The sequence below is a fragment of the Drosophila novamexicana genome, unplaced genomic scaffold (assembly GCF_003285875.2).
Source record: "Drosophila novamexicana strain 15010-1031.04,08,12 unplaced genomic scaffold, DnovRS2.1 tig00000986-arrow-arrow-pilon, whole genome shotgun sequence".
Classification (NCBI taxonomy): domain Eukaryota; kingdom Metazoa; phylum Arthropoda; class Insecta; order Diptera; family Drosophilidae; genus Drosophila; species Drosophila novamexicana.
In genome coordinates this window covers 1,635,294-1,657,609 of record NW_020824835.1, presented here as the reverse complement: position 1 = coordinate 1,657,609, position 22,316 = coordinate 1,635,294, and the positions used below count along the sequence as shown (strand labels likewise).

The 22,316-nt window shown below is 40.8% G+C and overlaps 7 protein-coding genes across 8 annotated transcripts; 4 read left to right on the top strand and 3 right to left on the bottom strand.

The window, feature by feature from the left end:
• The first annotated feature begins 238 nt into the window (after positions 1-238).
• Positions 239-2,029, top strand: LOC115765740. Its single transcript, XM_030709404.1, has 5 exons — positions 239-541; positions 617-795; positions 885-1,018; positions 1,084-1,729; positions 1,786-2,029. Exons 1-5 carry the CDS (start codon positions 386-388, stop codon positions 2,012-2,014), a joined length of 1,344 nt encoding a protein of 447 aa, XP_030565264.1. The 5' UTR covers positions 239-385; the 3' UTR covers positions 2,015-2,029.
• LOC115765739 (coiled-coil domain-containing protein 174) lies at positions 2,027-4,333 on the bottom strand. Its single transcript, XM_030709403.1, has one exon. It carries the CDS (start codon positions 4,179-4,181, stop codon positions 2,424-2,426), a length of 1,758 nt encoding a protein of 585 aa, XP_030565263.1. The 5' UTR covers positions 4,182-4,333; the 3' UTR covers positions 2,027-2,423.
• A 154-nt stretch (positions 4,334-4,487) lies between these two features.
• LOC115765680 (SRR1-like protein) lies at positions 4,488-5,485 on the top strand. Its single transcript, XM_030709339.1, has 2 exons — positions 4,488-4,667; positions 4,728-5,485. Exons 1-2 carry the CDS (start codon positions 4,525-4,527, stop codon positions 5,431-5,433), a joined length of 849 nt encoding a protein of 282 aa, XP_030565199.1. The 5' UTR covers positions 4,488-4,524; the 3' UTR covers positions 5,434-5,485.
• On the bottom strand, positions 5,485-7,889 carry LOC115765679 (little elongation complex subunit 2). The gene has a single exon (XM_030709338.1). It carries the CDS (start codon positions 7,751-7,753, stop codon positions 5,738-5,740), a length of 2,016 nt encoding a protein of 671 aa, XP_030565198.1. The 5' UTR covers positions 7,754-7,889; the 3' UTR covers positions 5,485-5,737.
• A 7-nt stretch (positions 7,890-7,896) lies between these two features.
• LOC115765683 lies at positions 7,897-9,053 on the top strand. Its single transcript, XM_030709341.1, has 5 exons — positions 7,897-7,979; positions 8,203-8,270; positions 8,329-8,466; positions 8,521-8,677; positions 8,842-9,053. The coding sequence occupies exons 1-5, from the start codon at positions 7,934-7,936 to the stop codon at positions 9,036-9,038; spliced, it is 606 nt and encodes a 201-aa protein (XP_030565201.1). The 5' UTR covers positions 7,897-7,933; the 3' UTR covers positions 9,039-9,053.
• Positions 9,054-9,062: 9 nt separating this feature from the next.
• LOC115765682 (acylpyruvase FAHD1, mitochondrial) lies at positions 9,063-10,225 on the bottom strand. Its single transcript, XM_030709340.1, has 4 exons — positions 10,124-10,225; positions 9,858-9,963; positions 9,703-9,799; positions 9,063-9,643 (listed from the first exon to the last, which is right to left on the bottom strand). Coding segments are annotated over exons 1-4 (693 nt in total). The 5' UTR covers positions 10,125-10,225; the 3' UTR covers positions 9,063-9,154.
• A 606-nt stretch (positions 10,226-10,831) lies between these two features.
• On the top strand, positions 10,832-22,199 carry LOC115765654 (beta-TrCP). 2 transcript variants are annotated; one of them, XM_030709311.1, is made up of 8 exons: positions 10,832-11,460; positions 14,895-15,117; positions 19,254-19,525; positions 19,581-19,760; positions 19,828-20,282; positions 20,347-20,536; positions 20,596-20,731; positions 20,802-22,198. In XM_030709311.1, exons 1-8 carry the CDS (start codon positions 11,404-11,406, stop codon positions 20,819-20,821), a joined length of 1,533 nt encoding a protein of 510 aa, XP_030565171.1. In that variant the 5' UTR covers positions 10,832-11,403; the 3' UTR covers positions 20,822-22,198. The 2 variants fall into 2 exon arrangements, with proteins under 2 accessions (XP_030565171.1, XP_030565172.1); XM_030709312.1 differs by lacking the exon at positions 10,832-11,460 and adding an exon at positions 14,371-14,453 and having other exon boundaries at positions 20,802-22,199.
• Positions 22,200-22,316: the final 117 nt, after the last annotated feature.

Sequence of the window (22,316 nt, the reverse complement as noted above, 5' to 3'; positions counted from 1 at the left end):
ATGTAACGTATTTTTCAAATACAAATTTATGCGCCATAAGTGCAATGGAGGCTAAGCTTCCGGCCCAGGGTTGCCAGCCTGGCGCAGCACAAAGGACTTAACTTAGTTTTGGTATTTTAGCAGTGAGATGCGTATTTTCGACAAAAAGGACGAGAAATGGCGATGCGGAAAAACATGTGTTCGCGCAAAATCGATGAATAAACGCCAAAAGTAAACGTGGCGAGGCTTTTTATATACGAAAGTGCTGAGTGGCGAAACAAAAATTAACAATTAATAATTATTGATTGAAAAATAGCAAAAAGAATAAAACGTTGCAGTTTCTACTTCTTATTTTCACGGCGGCTGCATAATTGTACATTTTTATATAATAAATATCGGGCAAAAAATGGGCATTCCAGAAACGCCGAAAACAGCAGCAACCACAACAACAACAACGACAGGCACAGAAGCGGCTAATGAAAGCAAAAACGCTCTGACGTTATGCACGTTTCAGGAGATTTTCAAACATGTAGAGCCGGAAGTGCAAATCGAGGCGTTCGAGGTGAGCATGCATGCGTGTGTGTGTGTGTGTGTGTGTGTAAATGAAAACAATTTCTGTGTATTTATCCCTTTATAGCTAGCGCAAGGCTCTGGCCGCGGCGATAACTATACGGCAGCACTGTATCGCATCTGCCTAAGTGGGAAACGCCAAGAACTAGATGGCAGCACTCATAAGTGGGAGCAGAACGTTATATGCAAGGTGTTGCCAGAGAGCGTGGTCCAAAGAGAAGCCTATAAGAGCGACAAGCTTTTTCGGTTGGTTCAACTACTTTTTAATATCAAATAATTTATATGTACATATCTATGTAAATATAAATTTAAACAATTTGTTTTATACTTTGCAGCAACGAGGTGGAATTCTATACCACAATAATGCCAGAGCTGGTTAAGTTTCAGGCCAGCAAAACGGGCTTGGACGCGCCATTGTTTAATTCCATACCCAAATGCTATACAGCGAGGCATGATTTGCTAATAATGGGTAAATCTGTGTACACACTAAAGTTCTTCGAATTTGAATTTAATTATTCATATTTTTTTCTGTAGAGGACCTGCGCGTTCGCGGCTTTGAGATGTCGGATCGACACAAGGGCCTCAGCATGGAGGAGACGCAATCGGTTCTGCTGCAGGTGGCTCAGCTGCATGCGCTCAGTTTAGCCTACAAGTTTGAGCATCCGCTGGAGTTTACAAAAATGTGCAGCACCATCAGCGAGGGCATATTCTGCACAGCTAATACCAGCTGGTACAAAAACTATTACGAACGCCTGACAAAGAACGCTATTAAAATGGTATCCGATGTGCTGCCCGCGGATTCAAAGTACATGCAGGCGATGCTTAGCTTTGCGGAAAGCTCTTCCTTCTTCGGACAGATGGTGGAGCTGGCCAGCGCAGAGTCGCCCTTGTCGGCCATTTGCCATGGCGATTGTTGGGTTAACAATTTTCTGTATCGCTACGACCCGGAGGATCGACAACGCGTGTTGGAAGTGGCGCTGATTGACTTTCAGCTGGTACGCTATAGTTCCATAGCATTGGACATAGCCAATCTCCTGTACTGCTGCACCACCAAGCAAATGCGAGACGCTCAACTGAAGCCGCTGCTCAAAGTTTACACAGAGGAGCTGTACAAATGGTTGGAAGTGCTGTGCAACGTTTTGCCAGAGCAATGTAATACACTGGAAAAGTTGCAGGAACTGTAAGGCGAGAATTGTGAGCTAACAGGCGCCCAAATTAATTATGTCACTTTTACAGCTTTGCTCAGGAGCTGAAAACCTATGGACGATTTGCCCTTGGACTCGCTATGGACATTATACCCATAAGTACGTGCTCATCGGAGGATGCACCTGATATGTATTTAAATCGCAATGATGACCTCGATGGGGATGTAGGCGCGCCCACATTAAACTTTCCGCCCAACGACTTGTGTCGACAGAAGATGTCCGAAATAGTGATTGACATGGTCGACAGTGACATGCTCTAGAGGTTGGCCAGAGCACAACTGGAAGCCCGATTAGATCTAGTCTATTCCACATAATTTGGAGTTATGCTCAGTTTGTAGTATTTACTTTGAACGTGTAGCCTATTATACAAAAGGTAATCTAGGTTAATTAACAACGTTTATGCCCACAAGGTTTAGGTTAGCCTAGTTTTAAAATACTTCTCAGCTCTATGTTAACTGTTTACCGTTACGTTTCTCTAGCAGCCAACTTAACAACGTTGCAATCTCTTACGATTGTAATGAAAACTTCGAAATGTGAATTGTATGCATAAAATAATCTAGGTATATTTAAACACAGACAATAGAAAACTTGTCGAGGCATACGCGTTTTTCTATAGCAATTTCTTTATACAAAGCAATAAATTACAATCGAACTTAATAGCTAGATTAACTAATAGTCCGCCTTGGCCGTCCAGGTAGCCTTGTTGCCCAGCACGCCCTTGTCGCAGTTCTCGCGCAGAAACCTAAGACCCGCCTCAATGGAGCGTTCAAGTTCAGCTTGTGACTTCGCACGCTTGGCTGTTGGCGGCCCGTTAAAGCCCTCTTCGAGACAAGCAGGTGGAGGTATCGCGATGCCCTGATGCTGGGCATGCATGGAGCTGCTTGCTGATGCTTCTCCATCATCGATATCATCACTGGCTTTTGTGTAGTTGCGGCGCTGGAATTGCTTTTCGCGTTTAGTGGAATGGTAGCTGTTGAACTCCTGTTCACTGCTGGACCACATGGGAACCGGTGGTGGCATGCTGCTGAAGTTGATACGCTTTGGCATCGGCGCCATTTCTGGCATGGGCGCGAATTCTGGAGCACGCACGGCGCGTTGCTGTTCGTTCCACTGCTCCTGGGACATTGGCAGCCGTTCGGGCTTGTATTGCCATTCCTCTGGTGGTGGCTGCTCATCTTCGGACTTTTTAGCCACACCGCTTTTGTCTCTGTCCCAGTCACGTATATGGTCCTTGCGCAGCTCTTCGCGTTCGGCCTCCTCTGCTGCTTTTTGCGCCGCCAGTGCTTGTTCCTTTTCAGTCCTCTCGCGTTCGCGCTCTGTTTCCTCCAGCTTAGCCTCAGCCGCCTTGAGCTGTTGCTCGCGCTCATACTCCTCTTTGCTGATGAGCGGCAGACCATTGCGTGCTCTAATCCGATTTTTGGCAGCCAGCACGCGATCCGCAACGATTTTATCGCGCTCGGCACGCAATTCATCACGTCGCTTTTGCTCCGCCTGCGTGGCCTTACGCGCCAGCTCCAGCTCGCGTTGCTGCTGCTTTCGCTCGGCCTCATCCGTGGAGAAGGCATAGTAGCCTACGCCATGTGTGCGCGCCTCATCGAAGAACACATCCTGATAATGTACATCTGGCTTTTCAAAATTCTCTAGCTCCTTGCGCTCCCAGGTGACGCGCTGCTCATCATGCTTGGTCATCGTCGACATGGCCTCGCTGAAGACGCTCTCCGTGGCCCGTGGCCCATAGAAGGGCTCATCTTCTGCATTCCCGTCGCTGCTGTGATTGCTGCTGTGTGTGCCCTTGGTGTCTATCATCCAATTGGCTTTGGTTTGGTCCAAACGCTCGGGCATGCTGTCTGCCAGTTGCTTGTCCCGCCGCATTACCTCGCTTAGCTCCTTGCGTAAGCATGTACGCGTCCGACCTAGGCAATCCGTGTACTCCACTTCGTCATCGTCGTGGCCAGTAGCTGCATTTCCGCTGTCGTTCTCGCTACTGCTGCTGCTGCTCAGCCGATCTCGTGGAGCAGAGCTTGGTTGCTGTTCCTCTTCGTCGCACTGCTGCTCCTGGCGCTTGCGATTGAACATTACCAGGCAATTGTCGTCAGAGTTGAGGCTGCCGCCGCTGCGGCTCATGCGATCGTAGTATTTACTCTTTGCCTCCAGCACACGCCGAGACTTGTCCAACTGGCCATAGTCCTCCGTTTCATACACCTTTACATCCTCGTTGCGGCTGATCTCCTTGTAACTACGCTCCTTGCTGCTGCCACTAGATTTTGACTTTTCCTTATCGCTGGACATTTTGTTTGGCCTGAATTCACTGGCCGTCGTCTTGGAGGCTTTTGCCAGTTTGACTTCATGCTGTTTTCGCTGTAATTCCGCTTTTAAACTAAGCAGCGATGACAAATTAACGCTGATTGCTTTGTTTGGGTCGTTCATATTCAAAACAAGAAAGTAAATTTAAAGAAGAGCAGAATCAGCTGTTTTAAGTGGAAGCCTCTAGGTACTCGATACCAACTAGAACCAATAATACTAATCGCCAATAGAAATTAAATTAATAAAAAAAAAGTGTAAGCTAGCGAGTCATTCTAGACGGTTAAGTGCAAACACGGATGTTTCTTAACATTGGAAACACAAATAGAATGTGAAGATTGAAGTAGAAAAGCAAGTTCAGTTGCTTCAAGTACTCGATAGCCGACTATCGATAGCAAGATATCGCGATTAAGAAAGCAATCCCAATAGTGATTACAGAAAACAAGCCATATAGACAAAATAAATTGGAATGTCTGGCGCTGGCGAGGAATTTCAGGTGGTCACGCGTAAGAAATGGATGGCGCGTAAATGCCTAGGGCGACGCAACCGCCACAAATCCGAAAGCGATTACTTAAACGATTGCCCCGATGTAAATGTGGACCACTTTCAAGCGTAATTGCATTGGTTTATATGTTTATATTCATATGCTGATAATTGTTGATGCACTTGCAGACGCCTGGAGCGACTCTGCGGGGAAATGAGCCAACGTGATTATTTTATCTTGTCTATGGAAACGCTGCAACAGCACCTGGACATGCTCAAGCGGCCACTGGAACGTATAGTCTGCCTGGGTCTGGGACCATTCACACGCACACACCAGGCGCTGCATCAGGCAGCGTTTATTATGAGTGCCCAGCGGCAACACAACATCAAGGAGGCACTCTACTATGATCCCGTGTTTCGTGAAACTGAGAAAGAGCTAATACAGCGTCTGAATGGCACTGTCATAGCCGAGGACAGAGCGGGCAGGCATGAAGCTAATGTATCCACTCTTTATTATTTGCCCCACTGTCCCTACGCGCTAATGCACAATCTGCTGTGGTGCAATTGGAGCAGCGAAAGCTTGGCCAACGTTTTTCTAATCTCGAATAGTTTCGAGATGCTAACACTAAACAGAACTCTATCTAAAACTAGAATTCCCAATGATCACATTGCCCGCATAACGGCCCACTGCACAGAGGCTCCTTTAGAGGATGACTACGAGCATAACAATGTTTTCAATGACCTGTCATTGCACAGTTTTCCCAGCGACAAACTACCAGCGGTTGATGATGCAATATTTTGGACACGATGCGCTCCTTTAAATGTGCACGAAGATGAATTACAAACCGAACTAAATATGGAGGCAGATATGGCTGCATTGAGCATAGGATCATAGTTAAACTTTTATGTGTCACGGAATAAACGATGGTCATTTACTTGAAGGAAAAGAAATGTTTCATGTATTGGCTTTTGGATAGCATTCAAATCTATTTTTAGACTTTTTTTTTCAAAACCTTTGAATCGGCATACTTTTTCAGCCCCTTCTTAATTCTTATATCTCCATTTTCTGCCGATTGTCAGAATGCGAACTCAAAGCATCTTGACTTTTAACTTTCCGTAAGATCTATTCTCAATTTAATTAAAATTAAATACATTGGATAAAAAGCAAGACAAAAAATAAATGCATAAAACAATTTGCCTTATAGGCACATGATTTTATCCAGCTCTTTATCCTGCTCCTTCTGTGCCTTGGCAGCCGCCCGCTTACGTTGTCGTGAATTTTTGCGCCGGCTCTCTCTTGACTTTGGCTTCTTCTTGCGGGTGCGCTGCACCAAGCTTGGTGGCTCCTCTACCTTCGATTTTTTCTTGATCATTGCCTTTTTCTTGGAGCGCCGAGCGCCGCCTACTTTGACTGGAAATGAACAGGGCAACAGCTGCAGCTGTTCGTGCAGGCGACTACAAAGCTTCGGCGAAATGGGCAGATAGCTGGCGGCCTGTGTGAGAAAGTTGATGTCATTGGGCGACGTACCCGCCAGCAGATCGTGCAATTTAAAGCTATTGGGTGTGGGTTCCGGCGTAGGTTGGCACAGCAAAAACTTGTCCTTATACTTTGCCGTATAACGTAGCAGATACCTGCCAGGCGTCACGCTGCGCAGCAGTTTCAGGAACTCGCGCAGCTGGCTCAGCTGCTGTGGCATGCTTATGTGATAGTATTCGTGCAGCTGCTGCTCCAGTGCAGCTAGTGTTAGCGGCTCCTCCAGCAGCGGCGCCAGATCTTGCAGCGAAATACGCGAGCAATGGCCTATGTCGGCCTGGAGCAGTTTCAACTGCAGCCAGGCGCTAAGCAGCTCGTACTTGGTCATGGTCTCACAGCCGCAATCTGGCTTATTCTCCAGCTTGATGAGATGACAGCCCAGCATTTGATTAGCCGCAGCATCGCGCACGGCCGCTATCGGAAGGCTGCTGTACATCAACAGAGCCGGCTCCGCCTCGGTATCCGCCTCCCCAGCACGCAGACGCCAGCTGACCAGTGCACTGTTGGACTTTGCTTCTGTCATAGGCCGCACATCCTCATCGATAGGCAACAGTTTGTAATCGGCAGGTTGCACTTTGTCATTCAGCGCTGCGGCTGGCGCATCATTAGGTAGCTGCACGACGCCGTCTGCGGTAAACTGCACCCAGTTGGCTGGTGCGTATGCTGTGTAGGCCTGCGTCAGGAGGCGGCTGTTTGTGTGCCAGCCGCAGTTGCGTGCAGGTAGTGGCTCCTTGAACTCAATGCACTTGTATTCGCTGTCGGGAATATTACTTATGTGCAGCATCATTTCTGTGGGCAAATCCACGTATGCGCCTGGCGTTAATAGCATCAGCAGTGCATCCAGGGGCAACACAAACACATCCTCATCCGTTTCCAGCAGGTGGCGCTCAAGCACATCGGAAACAGACTGTGAAGCAGGCTCATCATTTACGCCTGTATAGGCATAACGCTCCAAACGCACCCGCAATGTGCTTAGCTCCTGTTGCGGCAGGCGCACCTCTGGCCAGAGTCGCACCTGACCCCGACGACATAACAGCTTAATATTTTCCATGCTGGCTGCCGCCTCTTGCAAGCCTTTACATTGATGCAGTTGTGGCAAACCTGTGTGCGTTGAGTAGCTGCTGTTGGGTAGCCCACGCAGCAGATGCAGCATTCTCAGTTCGAACCATTTGCTGTAGTGCATCACCAGTGGCTTCATGGGCGCATAGAGTCGCTCCTTTTGTGCGTTGGCATAGTCGTAGATATGCTTTTGTACGAGCTGCTGCTCCTTGCAGCGTTTGCCGTTCGTGACACGCCAAACAATAAAATCATCCTCGCTCTCGGCCAGGTTTTGCTGCCAGGCGAGCAACAGACGCAGGCAGGCCGCCTGCTGTGCAGCACTGAGCACGGAATAGCGTTCCTGCGGATTGGGAAATTCATATGGCAACTGTTGCTTTGTGTGATCGTAAACAGTGCGTCTTAAAAGCTCCTGAGTGCGTGGATCACTTCTGGTAAACCCACAGGCGTAGGATGTAAAGACTTGCGAAGGCCCCGGTTGCTCCTCTTTTAAAAACTCTGAATCGACGTCGTTAAGAAAGGTAAAGAGTGAGTCGTCGGCTTGCTCAATCGATTTGTTGAATACCCTGTATGACGGTTGATTGTGAAATATTGTGACACTGCCCTTACATAAATTCGTTTCCATGTTTGTGTATACTTATTTGCACTTTTCCAAAGGGTTCTTACCCTTTGGTTGGTTGTTGTTTTGTGGTTCCGATTTGCGCTGTTTGTTGTTCTGTTAACTTTACATTTGCGTTAATGTTATTAACAGAACAGAAATTACTTTTGTAACTGTCATTACGCTTAAATAAACGAAAATGCAATTATGAATTTGACTAGACAAATTGGAAAATCAAATGTTTTTTTTGAGTGTAAAATATCGTTAAGCAATTCATCCCCGCTCGTGGTTTCTTTTAAACAATTTATTTCCGTCATTATCGTTAAATTTAAATGTGATTTTTATGCAACATTTAACTTGTTTAAATTCGTCAGATATGTGAGAGTTATTTAAGTCCAAGCAGTTTCTAAAAAACCTTTTAAACAACAGCATGTATTTTAACTATCTAATATTGTTTTTTCTGCTTGTTCTTCCAGTTCTAAAAACTGAAGCTGCTTCAGCAAATATTACTAGCTGCGACAAGGCAAAAAAGCAACCAAAACTCGTGAGCTTAAACTTTTAGCATATACGAAATTACCATCGTTAAATGTATTTGCTTATAGTTAAGCTCCTGTTGTAATGTTCCCAGAAATGATCAATTCAGCAAGTCCTGCCGCAAGTCCCTGCTCAGTCAGACCAATCTAACCACCAATAATGGGGAGACTCGTAATTTGAAATCGGACAAAGTGGCTCTACATGCAGTAAGTACTTCTACTCAACTTTTAAATCGAAATAATAAAGGGTATCTTTTACAGTGTATTGCGGAGTGCGTATTCAAAAAGAATGGTTATTTACTCTCCAATGGAACTGTTAATTTACCTGTTATGCAAAGGAGCCTGGAACAGCGCTATAAAAAGGATGCCGTCCTCTCAAACCTCATCGTGAAGAGTTTAAAAAGCTGCGTGGACTACGGTATGTTTTTAAGAAGAAACAGTAGCTACCCTAGATTGAAATTCTTAACAAGTTAAGACTTCGTAAGGACTAGGCGTTTGCACTTCCTGAGTTGAACAACAAAATATTTTATATATCAAATAACCAATATTGATATTATTATAAAAGCAAGTTAACCCTAACAGCTCAAAGCCGTACCCAACAATTCCAATGGCTGCATGCAAAGGACAACTGCGATTACTATCCGGCTACTTTGCTGGCCTGCATCATGGAACAGGTTTATCAGAATTGTCCGGCATCTATATGGAAAAATACGGCTGATTGTGTGGGCATGCGGGATTACTTGATTGCCTGCAATGATGTCAAAAGTGGCAGAAAGTAAACGTATGCAATTACGTCTATTAAAATAGATCAGCAAACCTAATCGTTCGTTTAATGGCTTTATACTTAAATTGATAACATACAATTTAGTTGTCATTTGTCAGTAATAAGTCTGTATTACTCCGCACACACATTAAACTTCATGGTGGCCAAATCCGCCAAGCCGCACTCGATGACATCGCCAGCTTTGAAAGCATCGGAGCCATTTGGCGTGCCCGTCAGTATCAAGTCATTTGGCTCCAATGTCATATACTTGGATACATAGGCAATAATGTCAGGCACTTTGAAAACCAAATCAGCCGTGCAGCCACTCTGCTTCAGCTCTCCATTGACCTTAAGCCACAGCGGCAGGGCATGGGGATCCTCCACAGCATCAAACGGTATTAAACGTGAAACTGGCGTTGATGTGTCGAAGCCCTTGCCTAACGTCCAGGAGCCGCCAGAAGCGCGCGCAGCAGCCAAATTGCATTGGGCAGTGAGGTCCAAAGCCAAACAGTAACCGCCAACATGTTGCATGGCCTGAGCTTTTGATACATTCTTGCACCGCGATCCGATGACCACGCCTAGCTCCACTTCATAGGCCACCTTGGTAAATACTTTGGGCAACTAAAACGGACGACTCGTATTAATTAGGTGTAGATTTTAAAAGAGCGTAGGTCACCTACGATAATGGGACAGCCTTCACGCAGATAAGAAGTTGTTGGTTTTAAGAAAACGATCGGCACCTGTGGCACCGGCACATTTTTTGCTCTGACCGCGCACCTGCGTATGGCAAACAAGTTGAATTACCGTTTCAATCAAGGCTTGCAATATCAATTACATATAGTTTAGGGCAACTCCAATAATCTTCTTGCCCTCGAACACAAAGTTGGCCGCATCCTGGTTTCGTTGAAAGGCCATGAGGCAGCGAGCGGATAGGCGCACCACTGAAAACCGTTATCAATTTGTTTGATTTGAAGATATTTTCAGAAAATATATATATATATATATAATGTGAATGTGAGATCGGAGATTGCGACCACTGCGGTCGACTGAATGTGAGTGAATGTTTTGCTTTTAATTAGAACAATGCTAAAAGCCACTTACTTGCGTCAATGCTGTATTTATTGGGCCTCAAGGTTATCTGGAGACGTGCCCCGCTGCCCAAATATAGTTTATCAATGGAAATTAAATAACATAAAACTCAATTGATCAACAGAGAACTAGATCGCTTGTTCAAAAGAGTGTAGTGTAACCGTTGCACTCGATTAGCGCAAAATCAGTAGCGTTGACGCAAATTCAGCAACGCACTGTAAACGCGAAGCGTAATCAGCAACGTACTATTTGTCAGGTATCGATGTCTGTGAACTAGAGTTGTTCACATTTTGGCGTGGGAATTTAACATTATTTAGTCTTATTGGTTGTTTGCCAATTCTTTTGAAACTCTAATTGGCATACGCTTATCAAGAAAATTTTTTACGCTTTTTGAAATAGTAAATAACTTTTATGTTACAGGAGATCGCAACCTTTATTTATTAAAATAATAATAATTATTATTTTATTATATAATATTTTCTTTTATCAATCAAAAACGGTTGTTTCTCGAAGTAAAAAGTCATAAATAACAATAAATATGTTGATAATATCGATTGATAGTCGAGTATATTTTAACATACGACTAACGATATCATGGCTTCATAGCGATAGTTTTGCTCAAAAGAACGAACCAAATGAGCGACAATAAGTGATTCGGTTCGTTCATTCAGTTCGGGAAGTCGTTCGATCGAACATATTCCGAACGATTGGCACAACTCTAACATTTACGTGCCGTCGCTTATTAATAGTGGAGAAAAATTTATAAAAATATTTAAAATTAAGTGTATAAGTGTCACACAAATACACGTGCATTTGCGGGCAATTGCACAGTGTGATTACAATCCTATTGCTGTGTAAAACCACAAAGAAGGCCAGCATATAGCGCAAAAGTCAAATGAAAAGTATAAAGAATGACTTGTCAAAGAGAATAACACGAATTTGTTGGAGGCAATAACGCGCGGCGTGGTGAATATATATAAAGCGCGAACGAGAAAGCAATGAAAATTGTAAGTGGGTAAAAACGAGAAAGCGCTAAAGTCACCACCCTGAGAAGAGAGTTGTTGTAGGGACAACCTCAAACCAAATTTGTAATTTTCTTGCAACTCTAAATAATGCCCAATTATCAATTAATGCCAGCATACAAGTGCTAAGTTAATTCACGTATTGGTTGAATTAAGTTATTGCGAAACGATAAATCTGTGTGCTTGTGTGTGTGTGCGTGCACCAAACAACAGCAGCCAAAACAGCTACAGAAATTCAACAAACACAGCAGTAAAAGAAACAACAACACAATGATAAAAATGGAGACTGACAAAATAATGGACGAGACTAACTCCAATGCCCAAGCAGTAAGTACATTATTCATTCAATTATTTGAGAAGTAGATTTTGTGTTCTTCATATGTGTATTCCTATATGTATATATGTACATATATGCAATGTTCAATATCAATACATACATCATGCTCAAGGTGTCACATATGCAAGCATGTACAAACATATGTACGAATTATGTTCGTTTGTATTTGTGTTTTATTTTCGTATACACATACGTATACAAATGTATCTGTATTTATGTACATGTATATATAAATTTTGCACTCGTGCACTCTATTAAAATTTTGTTAGCTTTTCTTCTTTTAATCAGTTCGCATTCGCCCTTTTACTATTAAATAGTTGAAAATAATGATTCATAAAGCAGATGCAGGTAGCATTAACTGATTTGCCATTCTATATAAACACATATATTATCATAATCAGCAAGAGCAATCTGGTACGATCTGACTACAAGAGCTAAAAGTCTCCCACCTGAGATATTCGTGCTTTTATAGCATAAGAAAAAGAATTTTATTTCGATGACTCGATCCGCAAAATCGATAAATATCAATATGTGCCTGCGATTTTAAAAATATATATTTTATATTATATGAGTGAGCTATTGCATTTGACAAGTAAGTTTCTCGTATAGCATATTTAACCTTCTAAGTAGATCCTAAAATAGAAGGAAAGCGTATTTTCAGCTGTATAAGCTTGATTTTTGGTATATTCACACATTTCAATGCGATCAAGTTATTTGAGAATCTAGTTTTCAAACTGTGTGCGTAAGTACAGGGTATCTGTGCGTCAATAAATCACGAGAGTACTTTTACTTGTTTCTATTTGTATATTTTGTAATTAGCAGTTAATTGGCCTTCATTTCTTTCAAGTTTTGTTTATGTACACAACTCATTTATTAATATATGTAGGCATATTTGTTATTATTTATTTTGTATAAATATTCATATTTATTTCAATCCGTTCAGTCTAAGTTGTTTGTATTGAGTTTATTGTACGTAAATATGAGGCGAAGGCGGAGTAAAGGCCAGTTCCCTCCTCCCCCCCGTACGCTGGCAAGCAGTCAATAAATGCTTCTCCATTCATTTGCTCACTTGATGTTGGGTTTTCTGTTGCTGTTTCTGGGTCAAAAGTTGATTTTTGTCCAAAATACACGCGGTCAGCAATTAAGTTACATTTGAGTCATATTTGTTATTGTTAGCCCAAAAGCTGACATCAAGGTGAGATGGCGGCCAATCTGTGCATAAGCATTTTTTTTACCTTTATCATTAAGATTTCGCAGCGCAGTCTCTCGCGAAATAGGTCCGAAACACAGGCCGCATACATCACTGTATATATACATATATATATAAATATATATACAAGGCTACAAACCAGTTCGTTAACGTGTCTCTCTGGATTTTATAATCGCTGCAAAGATTATCCAAAAACATTTAAATGCGAGCAATGAACAAATTCTACATTTTTATTGGAATAAACAACAAGAGAAATTAATAACAGTGAAAGCTCTGTTGCCTTAACATCAGCCTTGCTCTCCTGTTAATAACAGACATTCAGGATAACATAATAGAGTAAAAGATCTGTTAACATGTTAAATCAACATTTTATGTATGTTTGATATTGATATTTGTATATATTTCCATTTATTTAGTTAGTAAGCTAAATAAGAAATGTAAACTTTTATTTTGGTATAAGACAATCGTGAACTTTTCAGTGTTTCGAAATCATTTTTATTTTAGGTCAGTTTTTCCCTCTCTTTAGATTTGTTTGTGAAATCCAGAAATGAGTATATAAAGATAGATTTTCCATAAATTGAATATAGTAACACAGCACATACACAGCACGTACATACTTTAACCAGAGACGCTTTATCTATGTTTTTCTCAATTATTGTTATAAATTTGACGTCTTTTAAGAACACATCTAAAATTATCTAAAACAATGGCAGTTCGCTCGAAGAGAGTTTTCGCTGTAGTTTTATTTAGGAAAACTTGCCTTCCTCGAGAATATAATATCTTGGAAACATTTCAAGCATCAGCTCCCTGACCTACATAGCTGTGCGAAAAGTAAGGAAAACCTTTTATTTTTCTAGCTCTAAGTGGAAATTATTATTTGCACTGCCAAGTGGCTAATAAGCGTAGCCGGAGGCCATAAGTCTCAACAGTCATTACCTACACCAAAAAGTTAGCCTCAAAACGATTTAAACTTTATTTTTAATACAAACGCAAATAAACAGCTCTAACAAACAACAACAATAAATATGATATGCTGTTCATTTAAGCCGCTAAAAACGTGTATAAACCCATACACACTCACACTCACACACACACCTGTATGTACAAGGCTTTGATGTAGTCAAGGTGTTAATACAACTACATATACAGTATTTTAACACTTATCATACTCACATACACACATATACGTACACGTACATACACACACATACAATTGCTAGCATTGCAGCTAACTTAATTATTAAAAATCACACAACTCTACAGCAAATGTTTCTCTCCCATCTTTCTGATAGCATTTATAGGCTGTTTTTTTTTTTTTTTTTTTTTTTAACAAATTCAATAAAAATAAAAATTTATTTTAAACTTTTTTTCAACTTTTCTTGATTAGAGTACCTTTTCAGAATAAATTCATTTTTGATATTAATAAAAATATTACTTTCGGAAATAGAATTTCCAGAAACCCCATGAAATTGGATTATATACTCTTATACTCCTCAAAAAATTGTTTATTTAAAAATATTCTGTACAATTAAATGAAAAATAGTTAAACTAAAATAATATTAAAAATTAAAACATTTTAAATTTGGAAAATTTGATGAACTAAGGCTTAAACTAAAACCTGATTTCATTTCCGAACGTAACAATTGTCACTCATTCGAGTACATTTAGCTCAGTTCAAGACCATCTTTTCTTTTTCCTTACTTGTCATTTATATGGAATAAATACATGGAAACACAAACTATAAACAAATTGCTTCAAATTCTTTCTAGACAGGTAGGTTTGTTGAGTTCTCGCCTGAAGCTATGAATGATTTGGCCCATTCTCAAGCTTGTCTGTGTGCTTTGCCTTTTTTTTGCTTTATAAAACCAAAAACTATACAAGTCCAAATACATAAGTAGCAATGACAAAGAGCCAAGCTTGAGCTCAACTAATTGGCTAATTGTAAGCCTCAAGTTTATTTGCTGGTCGCCAACCCGTCTGAGAGTTGCACAACTTCAACTTGGCACATAACCTGCCCTGCCATTAGTCATACCACAACCAAAACCGAGAGCTACCTACTTTGTAGCTCTTTAACGAGCTGCCCTCTGACATAGCGAGAAACAGACCCCCGACCTCAGTTATATGTGACACGTAGATTGCTTAAGCTTGCGAAGAATATGCTATAATCAACTTTTCTCTTTACTTTTCTGATTCTGTGTCTTTCCAACTAAATAGTTCACAACCACAATGCTGTACGATCCGGTGCGCAAGAAAGACGCATCGCCCACATATCAGACGGAGCGGGATGTCTGCTTTCAGTACTTTACACAGTGGAGCGAGGCCGGACAGGTGGACTTTGTGGAGCAGCTGCTATCGCGCATGTGCCACTATCAGCACGGACAGATCAATGCGTTTCTCAAGCCGATGCTACAGCGCGACTTCATCACACTGCTGCCAAGTAAGTAAACCAAGAAAAAATAGCACGAACAGACAGCAGGCAATAGTACAAGAAAGCCTACACATTGACAATATGTGGGGAGGGTTCGCTTTTAGCTCTGATTAAAAAAAAAATGAATAAAGACTCGCGCCTATGATGAATTTTCATAATGTCAATGGAAGACTTTAAGAAAAGAATGGGGTTCTGTTGGTGTTATACAACACAGGTTGAGCTTAAATAAAACAAATCAAGAAGTTGCTATATATTATACTCTCCAAATAGGTGCATGATCATCCAAATATTATAATATGGAAACCATTTTCATGTTTTAAATAACAAACAAGAGGTTCTAGTCGGGAGCTCCCGACTAGGGGATACCCTGAACCCTTTCTTCCAACATCAAATGCATATATATATTCTATTTTAGGAGCAATATGTCAAGTTTGTTTACTCTAGCTCTTATTATTTACCAAAATTGCCCAAAAAACAGGATATCGACATCGATTTTTATCGATTGCTTGGAAACGGAATAAGTTATCGATTATCGGAAACAAACTCGATCTGCGCAGGCACTAGGAGCACCTACATCTAATTTCAAGTCTCTAGCTCTTATAGGTTCTGAGATCCTTGCGTTCATACATACAGGCAGACGGACAGACAGACAGACAGACAGACGGACATGGCTAGATCGACTCGGCTATTGGTGCTGATCAAGAAATAATATACTTTATGGGGTCGGAGATGCTTCCTTCTGCCTGTTACATACATTTGGATTTTTTGCAAATACAATATACCCTTATACCCAGTTTTAAAGGGTTCCGGGTATAAAAACAGACACGAAAAATGTGGGGACTAAATCTTCCGAAATCTTTCAACTCTTTTTCTTTTCAAAATTTTACACAAATGTAACGCATGCATTTGGTATTAATCTCTTTTAATATGATGAAGGTGCGCGTTAAAACGGCGTTTCGGGAAATTCCACTCGCATGTGTGAAAAGTTCGTGAAAAATGTTTGTATAAAACTTTTTTGCTTACCATCCGGTTGGCTTCAAAATTATTAAATTATTATTCTTACGCTCTTGGGTGGCAAATGCGTATCAAAGGTTAAATAAACGAAAGTTTAATCTTCAACTTCAAGATTCTCAGCTCAAGTTTAAAATGGGTGGAAATCGTTTATTTCAACACTTGGCTCTTTATTTGATACATTTACAACATATTTTTAAATAGAATTGCAGATCAGATGGGTAGGTTAGTGGAAAGCTAATATCCCAAATGTTTAGCACAAAACGTTGCACGGGCAATGCCGGGCAATAGCCGCTAGTAGCTATGTATGGCCTGGCCTTAAAAAAGGGGCATTGCCCAGAAATAAACCCACTTAATTAGAATCAACAAATCAAATAGATTTAATGTTGGAAACATATTGACAAACCAAACCACAAAAACAGTTGTAAATGCATGTTTGTATTGTCACTCGCTTAGTTTACCTTAAACATATTTTGTAAAGTTTTTGTCAGAGGCCATCCGTGAATTTCCTAAGGAGACTGTAAATAAAGTATTCCATATTGAAATCTAAGTAAGCATTATGCATTGGACAAGAATGTGAGTAGAGAATATTTTACTTATAATTTTCTCATTTCGTTCCGCTGGCTCCCACCATAATCCTCCACAGACTTTTAAGCCTTCTTAATTCCTCACCAATCGATCTTAACTAAAACAAAATGTTAAACATAAAGAACAAGATTAGAACTAAAAGATAAACGATTAAAAGCACAGGCAAAGTAAAAGCAAAGTGGGAAACAAATACAAAATGTTAAGGAACAAACTTGAACGGCAAACATGAAGGTAACCGAACGAATGGAATTCCACTGCCAATCCTTGCCCCCTGTTTGTTGCCGTGCAACTGTTCCGTGGCGTTAGCAGCGGAGGGCGGAGCTGCAGGTGCTATCGGTGGAGTCATTGCCGCTGTCGCTGCCGCTGCTGCTGCTGCTGCTGCTGCTTATGTTGTTGACTCAAAGGTCATTGCTTCCATTAAACGCGCGTTGCCGGAACAAAAAGAAAACAAAGCAAAAGCAAAAGCTGCGCGAAACAAAACCTTATACATAAAGTATTTGATTCGATGAAGAAAATGTTTATAAATTAAATCCATTTAAAAATCCATTTTAAAATCTAATATTCTTTTGTTAAACTATATTCATATTGGAGTTTAACTAAAAACCAACTAGCTTAAAAACTTACAATGATATAAACATGAGCATTTTAAAGTGGGACATGTTTTTATTTTTCTCTAAAAGTTCGAATTTACTAAGAAATGTTGAATGTACTCAGGACTTCCTTGGGTAATTACATACCCATTGTAGGCGTAGCGAGTCGCAGGCTCATCCGGACTTGTTTTCTTTTGTTGCCTAACAAGAAGAAACGGTTAGCTTCGTTGTGCCGAATTCCAGATACCCTTGCCGTTATATGCTGTATGGCAATTTACCATACAACATTCTTATTGGACACCAAAAATAATACAAACTAAATTGAATATAAAACAAAACATTGAGTGTTTCAAATTATAGATAATAAAATAAAAATTATAAAAAAGATATTATAAAAAATATTTTTTTAATTTTCTATACGTGAATTCAAAATATTATACCACAGTGTTCCGATCCGATTAACTTGAACACTTTCGAGCTGAGAGACTTGTTTGAGACACAGACAGAAGTTTCCATCTAGGCGTTACACATTTGATGACAAAGTTATAAGTCCCTCTGACTAAGGGCATAACAAGTCGAAAGAGGAACAAGAATTCTCGTTAGACTTTTGCTTGTGTTTAGTCAGGATGAGCGCGTGTATTAAAATGGGAACGAGAGCGAGAAATAAGCACCGTTGTTTCCTCCATTTACATTGTAATCCACTTCAAAGGCAGCTAACCAGGCAGTCACACACACATACACACACGCACACACACACGCACGCACACACTGAGGATTGACAGACAGACTGAGGATAGGCGACCGACATGGACCGTTAGACGACGACGTCGAAACACAACAACAACAACAACGAAGACAACTTGAACTACATCAACGTTGCAACGTTGTTGCTGTTGTTGCTGTTGTTGTTGTTGTCGTTGTTGTCATCGTTGTCGTTGCCAAGTCACTTTGCGAGTTATGCACATTTTTAATTGTGTTTGGCAAAATGCAGCACTTCACTGCAGACCAGCAGGGCGGTCCCCACCTCTCCACTCCACTCCCCTCTAATTCGCTCCGGCTCCTATCGCCTTTCCCTTTGCTAAGTTATCCTCGCCCCCTTGCGAACCATCTGTCGATAGGTCGCCGTCAAGCCTCTTCATCTCCCGCTGCTAAATGCCATTAGGTGCGTCCAAGTTGCGTCTGTAGGTGGCGCGTGGGTCTGGAGAAACTACTGCAGAGTCGCGCAATGTATGAGATATTGTTGCTTCATTAGCGAAAGATTACAATCCGCAGCTGCAGTGAGTCATAGCTGGACCTTAAACTGGGTGCTACTATTTATAAGTATCTACTTATTTACCTTTATATACATATACATTTTATATGTACAATATGTTGTTTAGTCACTTGCTGAAGTGTGCAGAGCTTGTCAGGAAGCGCAAAGCGCAGTGAAGCTAAGCAAACTGAAAGTTGTGATGAGTCATCGAGGTTTACCTATACGTATCTCATAATGGGTTCATTCGCGCACATTAATCATCTCAAGTTGATACATTTCAAGTATTACTTAAGCGCCATGTGAATTTAAGTTTTTCTTTTATAATAGAATACATGCTTTTTTTAAACTTTTAACCAAAAGTTTTCTATATATTTTCCAACAGTGCCGATTTTTCCAAAGATCGTTGAAACAACATCTTGATTTATTTGATAATAGGTCAAGTTTGGAAAAGAAGTTTGAAGTTTTTAAAAGATAATTTAATTTCAATGAAAAAGATCAATTTTCCACCTCATTGTCATACTTTTGGGTTGAATACTCTTCTTTTCTAAAGTATTCAGCTTCCTATTAGGTTAGAGTCGGGATCGTTTTTTTTTTATGAAAGCTAGTTCGACTAGTTGAACTAGATTCATTAGATGGTTAATGAACCTTCCATTTAAGAACATACAAATTCACAAATTAATTCATCTCTTTTGTCCGCTCAACAGAAAAGGGACTGGATCATATTGCCGAGAACATATTATCGTATCTGGATGCCGAATCGCTTAAGTCCGCCGAGTTGGTGTGCAAGGAATGGCTGCGAGTCATATCCGAGGGCATGCTGTGGAAAAAGCTCATTGAGCGCAAAGTGCGCACCGATTCCCTGTGGCGCGGCCTGGCCGAGCGCCGCAATTGGATGCAGCATCTGTTTAAACCAAGACCGGGACAAATACAGCGACCGCACTCATTCCATCGCGAACTGTTTCCCAAGATCATGAATGTGCGTACCTGAAGTAAAAACTAAATAGATTAAATTAAACATTGTTTATCTGTAGGATATTGACAGTATAGAGAACAACTGGCGAACCGGACGTCATATGCTGCGTCGCATCAATTGTCGCTCAGAGAACTCGAAGGGCGTATATTGTCTACAGTACGATGACGGCAAGATTGTGTCCGGTTTAAGGGATAACACCATTAAGATATGGGATCGCACGGATCTGCAGTGTGTCAAGGTGAGACGAAGAGCAGGCTTAACAACCGAGATGTGCTTTTAACTAACTATCAACTGTCCCCTTTAAGACACTGATGGGACACACTGGCTCGGTTCTGTGCCTGCAGTATGACGATAAGGTCATTATCAGTGGCTCCAGCGATTCCACGGTGCGTGTGTGGGATGTCAACACCGGCGAAATGGTCAACACGCTTATACATCATTGCGAGGCGGTGCTACATTTGCGTTTCAACAATGGCATGATGGTGACCTGCTCCAAGGACCGCTCCATTGCGGTCTGGGACATGACCTCGCCCAGCGAGATCACGTTGCGTCGCGTCCTAGTCGGCCATCGTGCGGCAGTCAATGTGGTCGATTTTGATGAGAAGTATATTGTGTCCGCCAGCGGTGATCGCACAATTAAAGTGTGGTCCACGTCGAGCTGTGAATTTGTGCGTACCCTGAATGGCCACAAACGTGGCATCGCTTGCCTGCAGTACAGGGATCGTCTAGTGGTTAGCGGAAGCTCCGACAACTCGATCAGGTCAATTAAAGCTGAGCGGATTTGCATTTAAATCAAAACTTATTCCAACATTAACCCTTGGCAGGTTGTGGGATATTGAGTGTGGCGCCTGCCTACGCGTGCTGGAGGGTCATGAAGAGCTGGTGCGCTGCATCCGCTTCGATACGAAGCGCATAGTCAGTGGCGCCTATGATGGTAAAATTAAGGTATGGGATTTGGTTGCAGCGCTGGATCCACGTGCCGCCTCCAATACACTGTGCCTCAATACGCTCGTGGTGAGTCCACTTTTGACTTTCATATGACATGTATTAATAATTTCCTTTTTATTTGTTAGGAGCACACTGGTCGCGTTTTTCGCCTTCAGTTCGATGAGTTTCAAATTGTGAGCAGCTCGCACGATGATACTATTTTGATATGGGACTTTCTAAATTTCACACCCAATGAGAATAAGACCGGCCGAACACCATCACGTAAGACGCAACTTTCACTTTTCCATTTCGAGTGTTAAATATTTATGTGCTGTTGATTTTGTTATTTCAGCGGCCCTTATGGAACATTAACATTTTGTTCAACGGCAATTACGGGAGCTTCAGCTGTATGCCTCAAGTGATGAGGAGGGACAAGAGGGCAACGATGACGACGGCGGAGATGACGATGAGGATGATGAATATAATTATGAGCTGGAGGATATTGATTATGATGTTGATGATCCCGATAATGCTGTTCAAGAAAATTAATGAATTAAACAAAGCCAGCAAATAGCATTGAGACTCGTCCATTAAATTATGTTGAACCCAAGATATTGCGATCTCCGATTTTACTGAAATGCAACAAGAAAAAAAACTAAATAGAAACAGAAACAAAATGCAACACACGCGTGCATAATATGAATTAATGAAGTTATTGAAGAATACAAGATAAACGAATAATAAATACAAAAAGAGCATAACAAATATTTTTGCATAAACTGGCTGTTAGGTTTGAGAAATATACGAAAAGAGAAAACTTTTATATATATATAGTATACAATATAAACAGAATTATATATTAGTTAATTAGGCATAGAAATAATTAAGGTCCGTCTTTGTAAATCGTTGGATCTACTGTTTATGCTTGCAGCAGCGATACAAATGTTTCTGTAACTAATGTTTAGCTCAAATAACTAAAACGCATTGGGCTGAGTGCGGCTTTAATGTTATTTTGATATTTGAGGCACGTTTTTTTACATTTACATGTGTTTAGGATATACAAAATGGGCAAAACTCTCGGATCGGACAGAGCATAGTCTTTAGCGTAGATGTTGGTTAAAGCTTGATTGACTTTGTGAACACATATTTTTTGATTTTTCAACATTACGAATTGCTTTTGTCATACTGCACATTTTGTAGTTTAATTTACATGCCTGATGTTTTAGTGTTAAATCTGTAAAAATTAAAGAAAGATAAATTAAAAGATTAGGCCTTAAGTAACACATATAAAATAAATTGAAATGAATACTATGTATATGAAAAGACATGAAAGTCGTGCATGTTTTCACTTAGCCTGTATTTTGCAGTGTGGTTTAATACTGTTTATTAGGCAAAACTATGAAAAACTATAATATTAAGAAATATAAACTGCAATAAATATACAATTCTTTAATTGAACAATGGTAGATGTTATATATATGTAGAAACTAGCTAATTTTCATGTCGTTTCTAAATACACCATTGATTGTGATCAATGCATATTTCACTATATTGCCTAACTTTAGCTTGAAAGCAATCTTATTGAATTGGTACTTCCGCGCTCTAAAATTATGTATATAATGTTTTACTGTAAGCCTAAAAAGTTGATAAAAATTGAAATTTACCTAATATGTAAAACTGTTGAGTGGATACGCAGCTGCCAAAAGGGCAAAAGGAATTGCAAAATGAGCAAATTGGTAACATGGGCAATACATATGATTATAAATAATAAATTGTGTATAAATGCTATTTATATGATTTACTTATTATGAATGGAGATTGGTTTACGTTTTAAAAATTTTATTTTGCAATACCCATCCTATTTGAA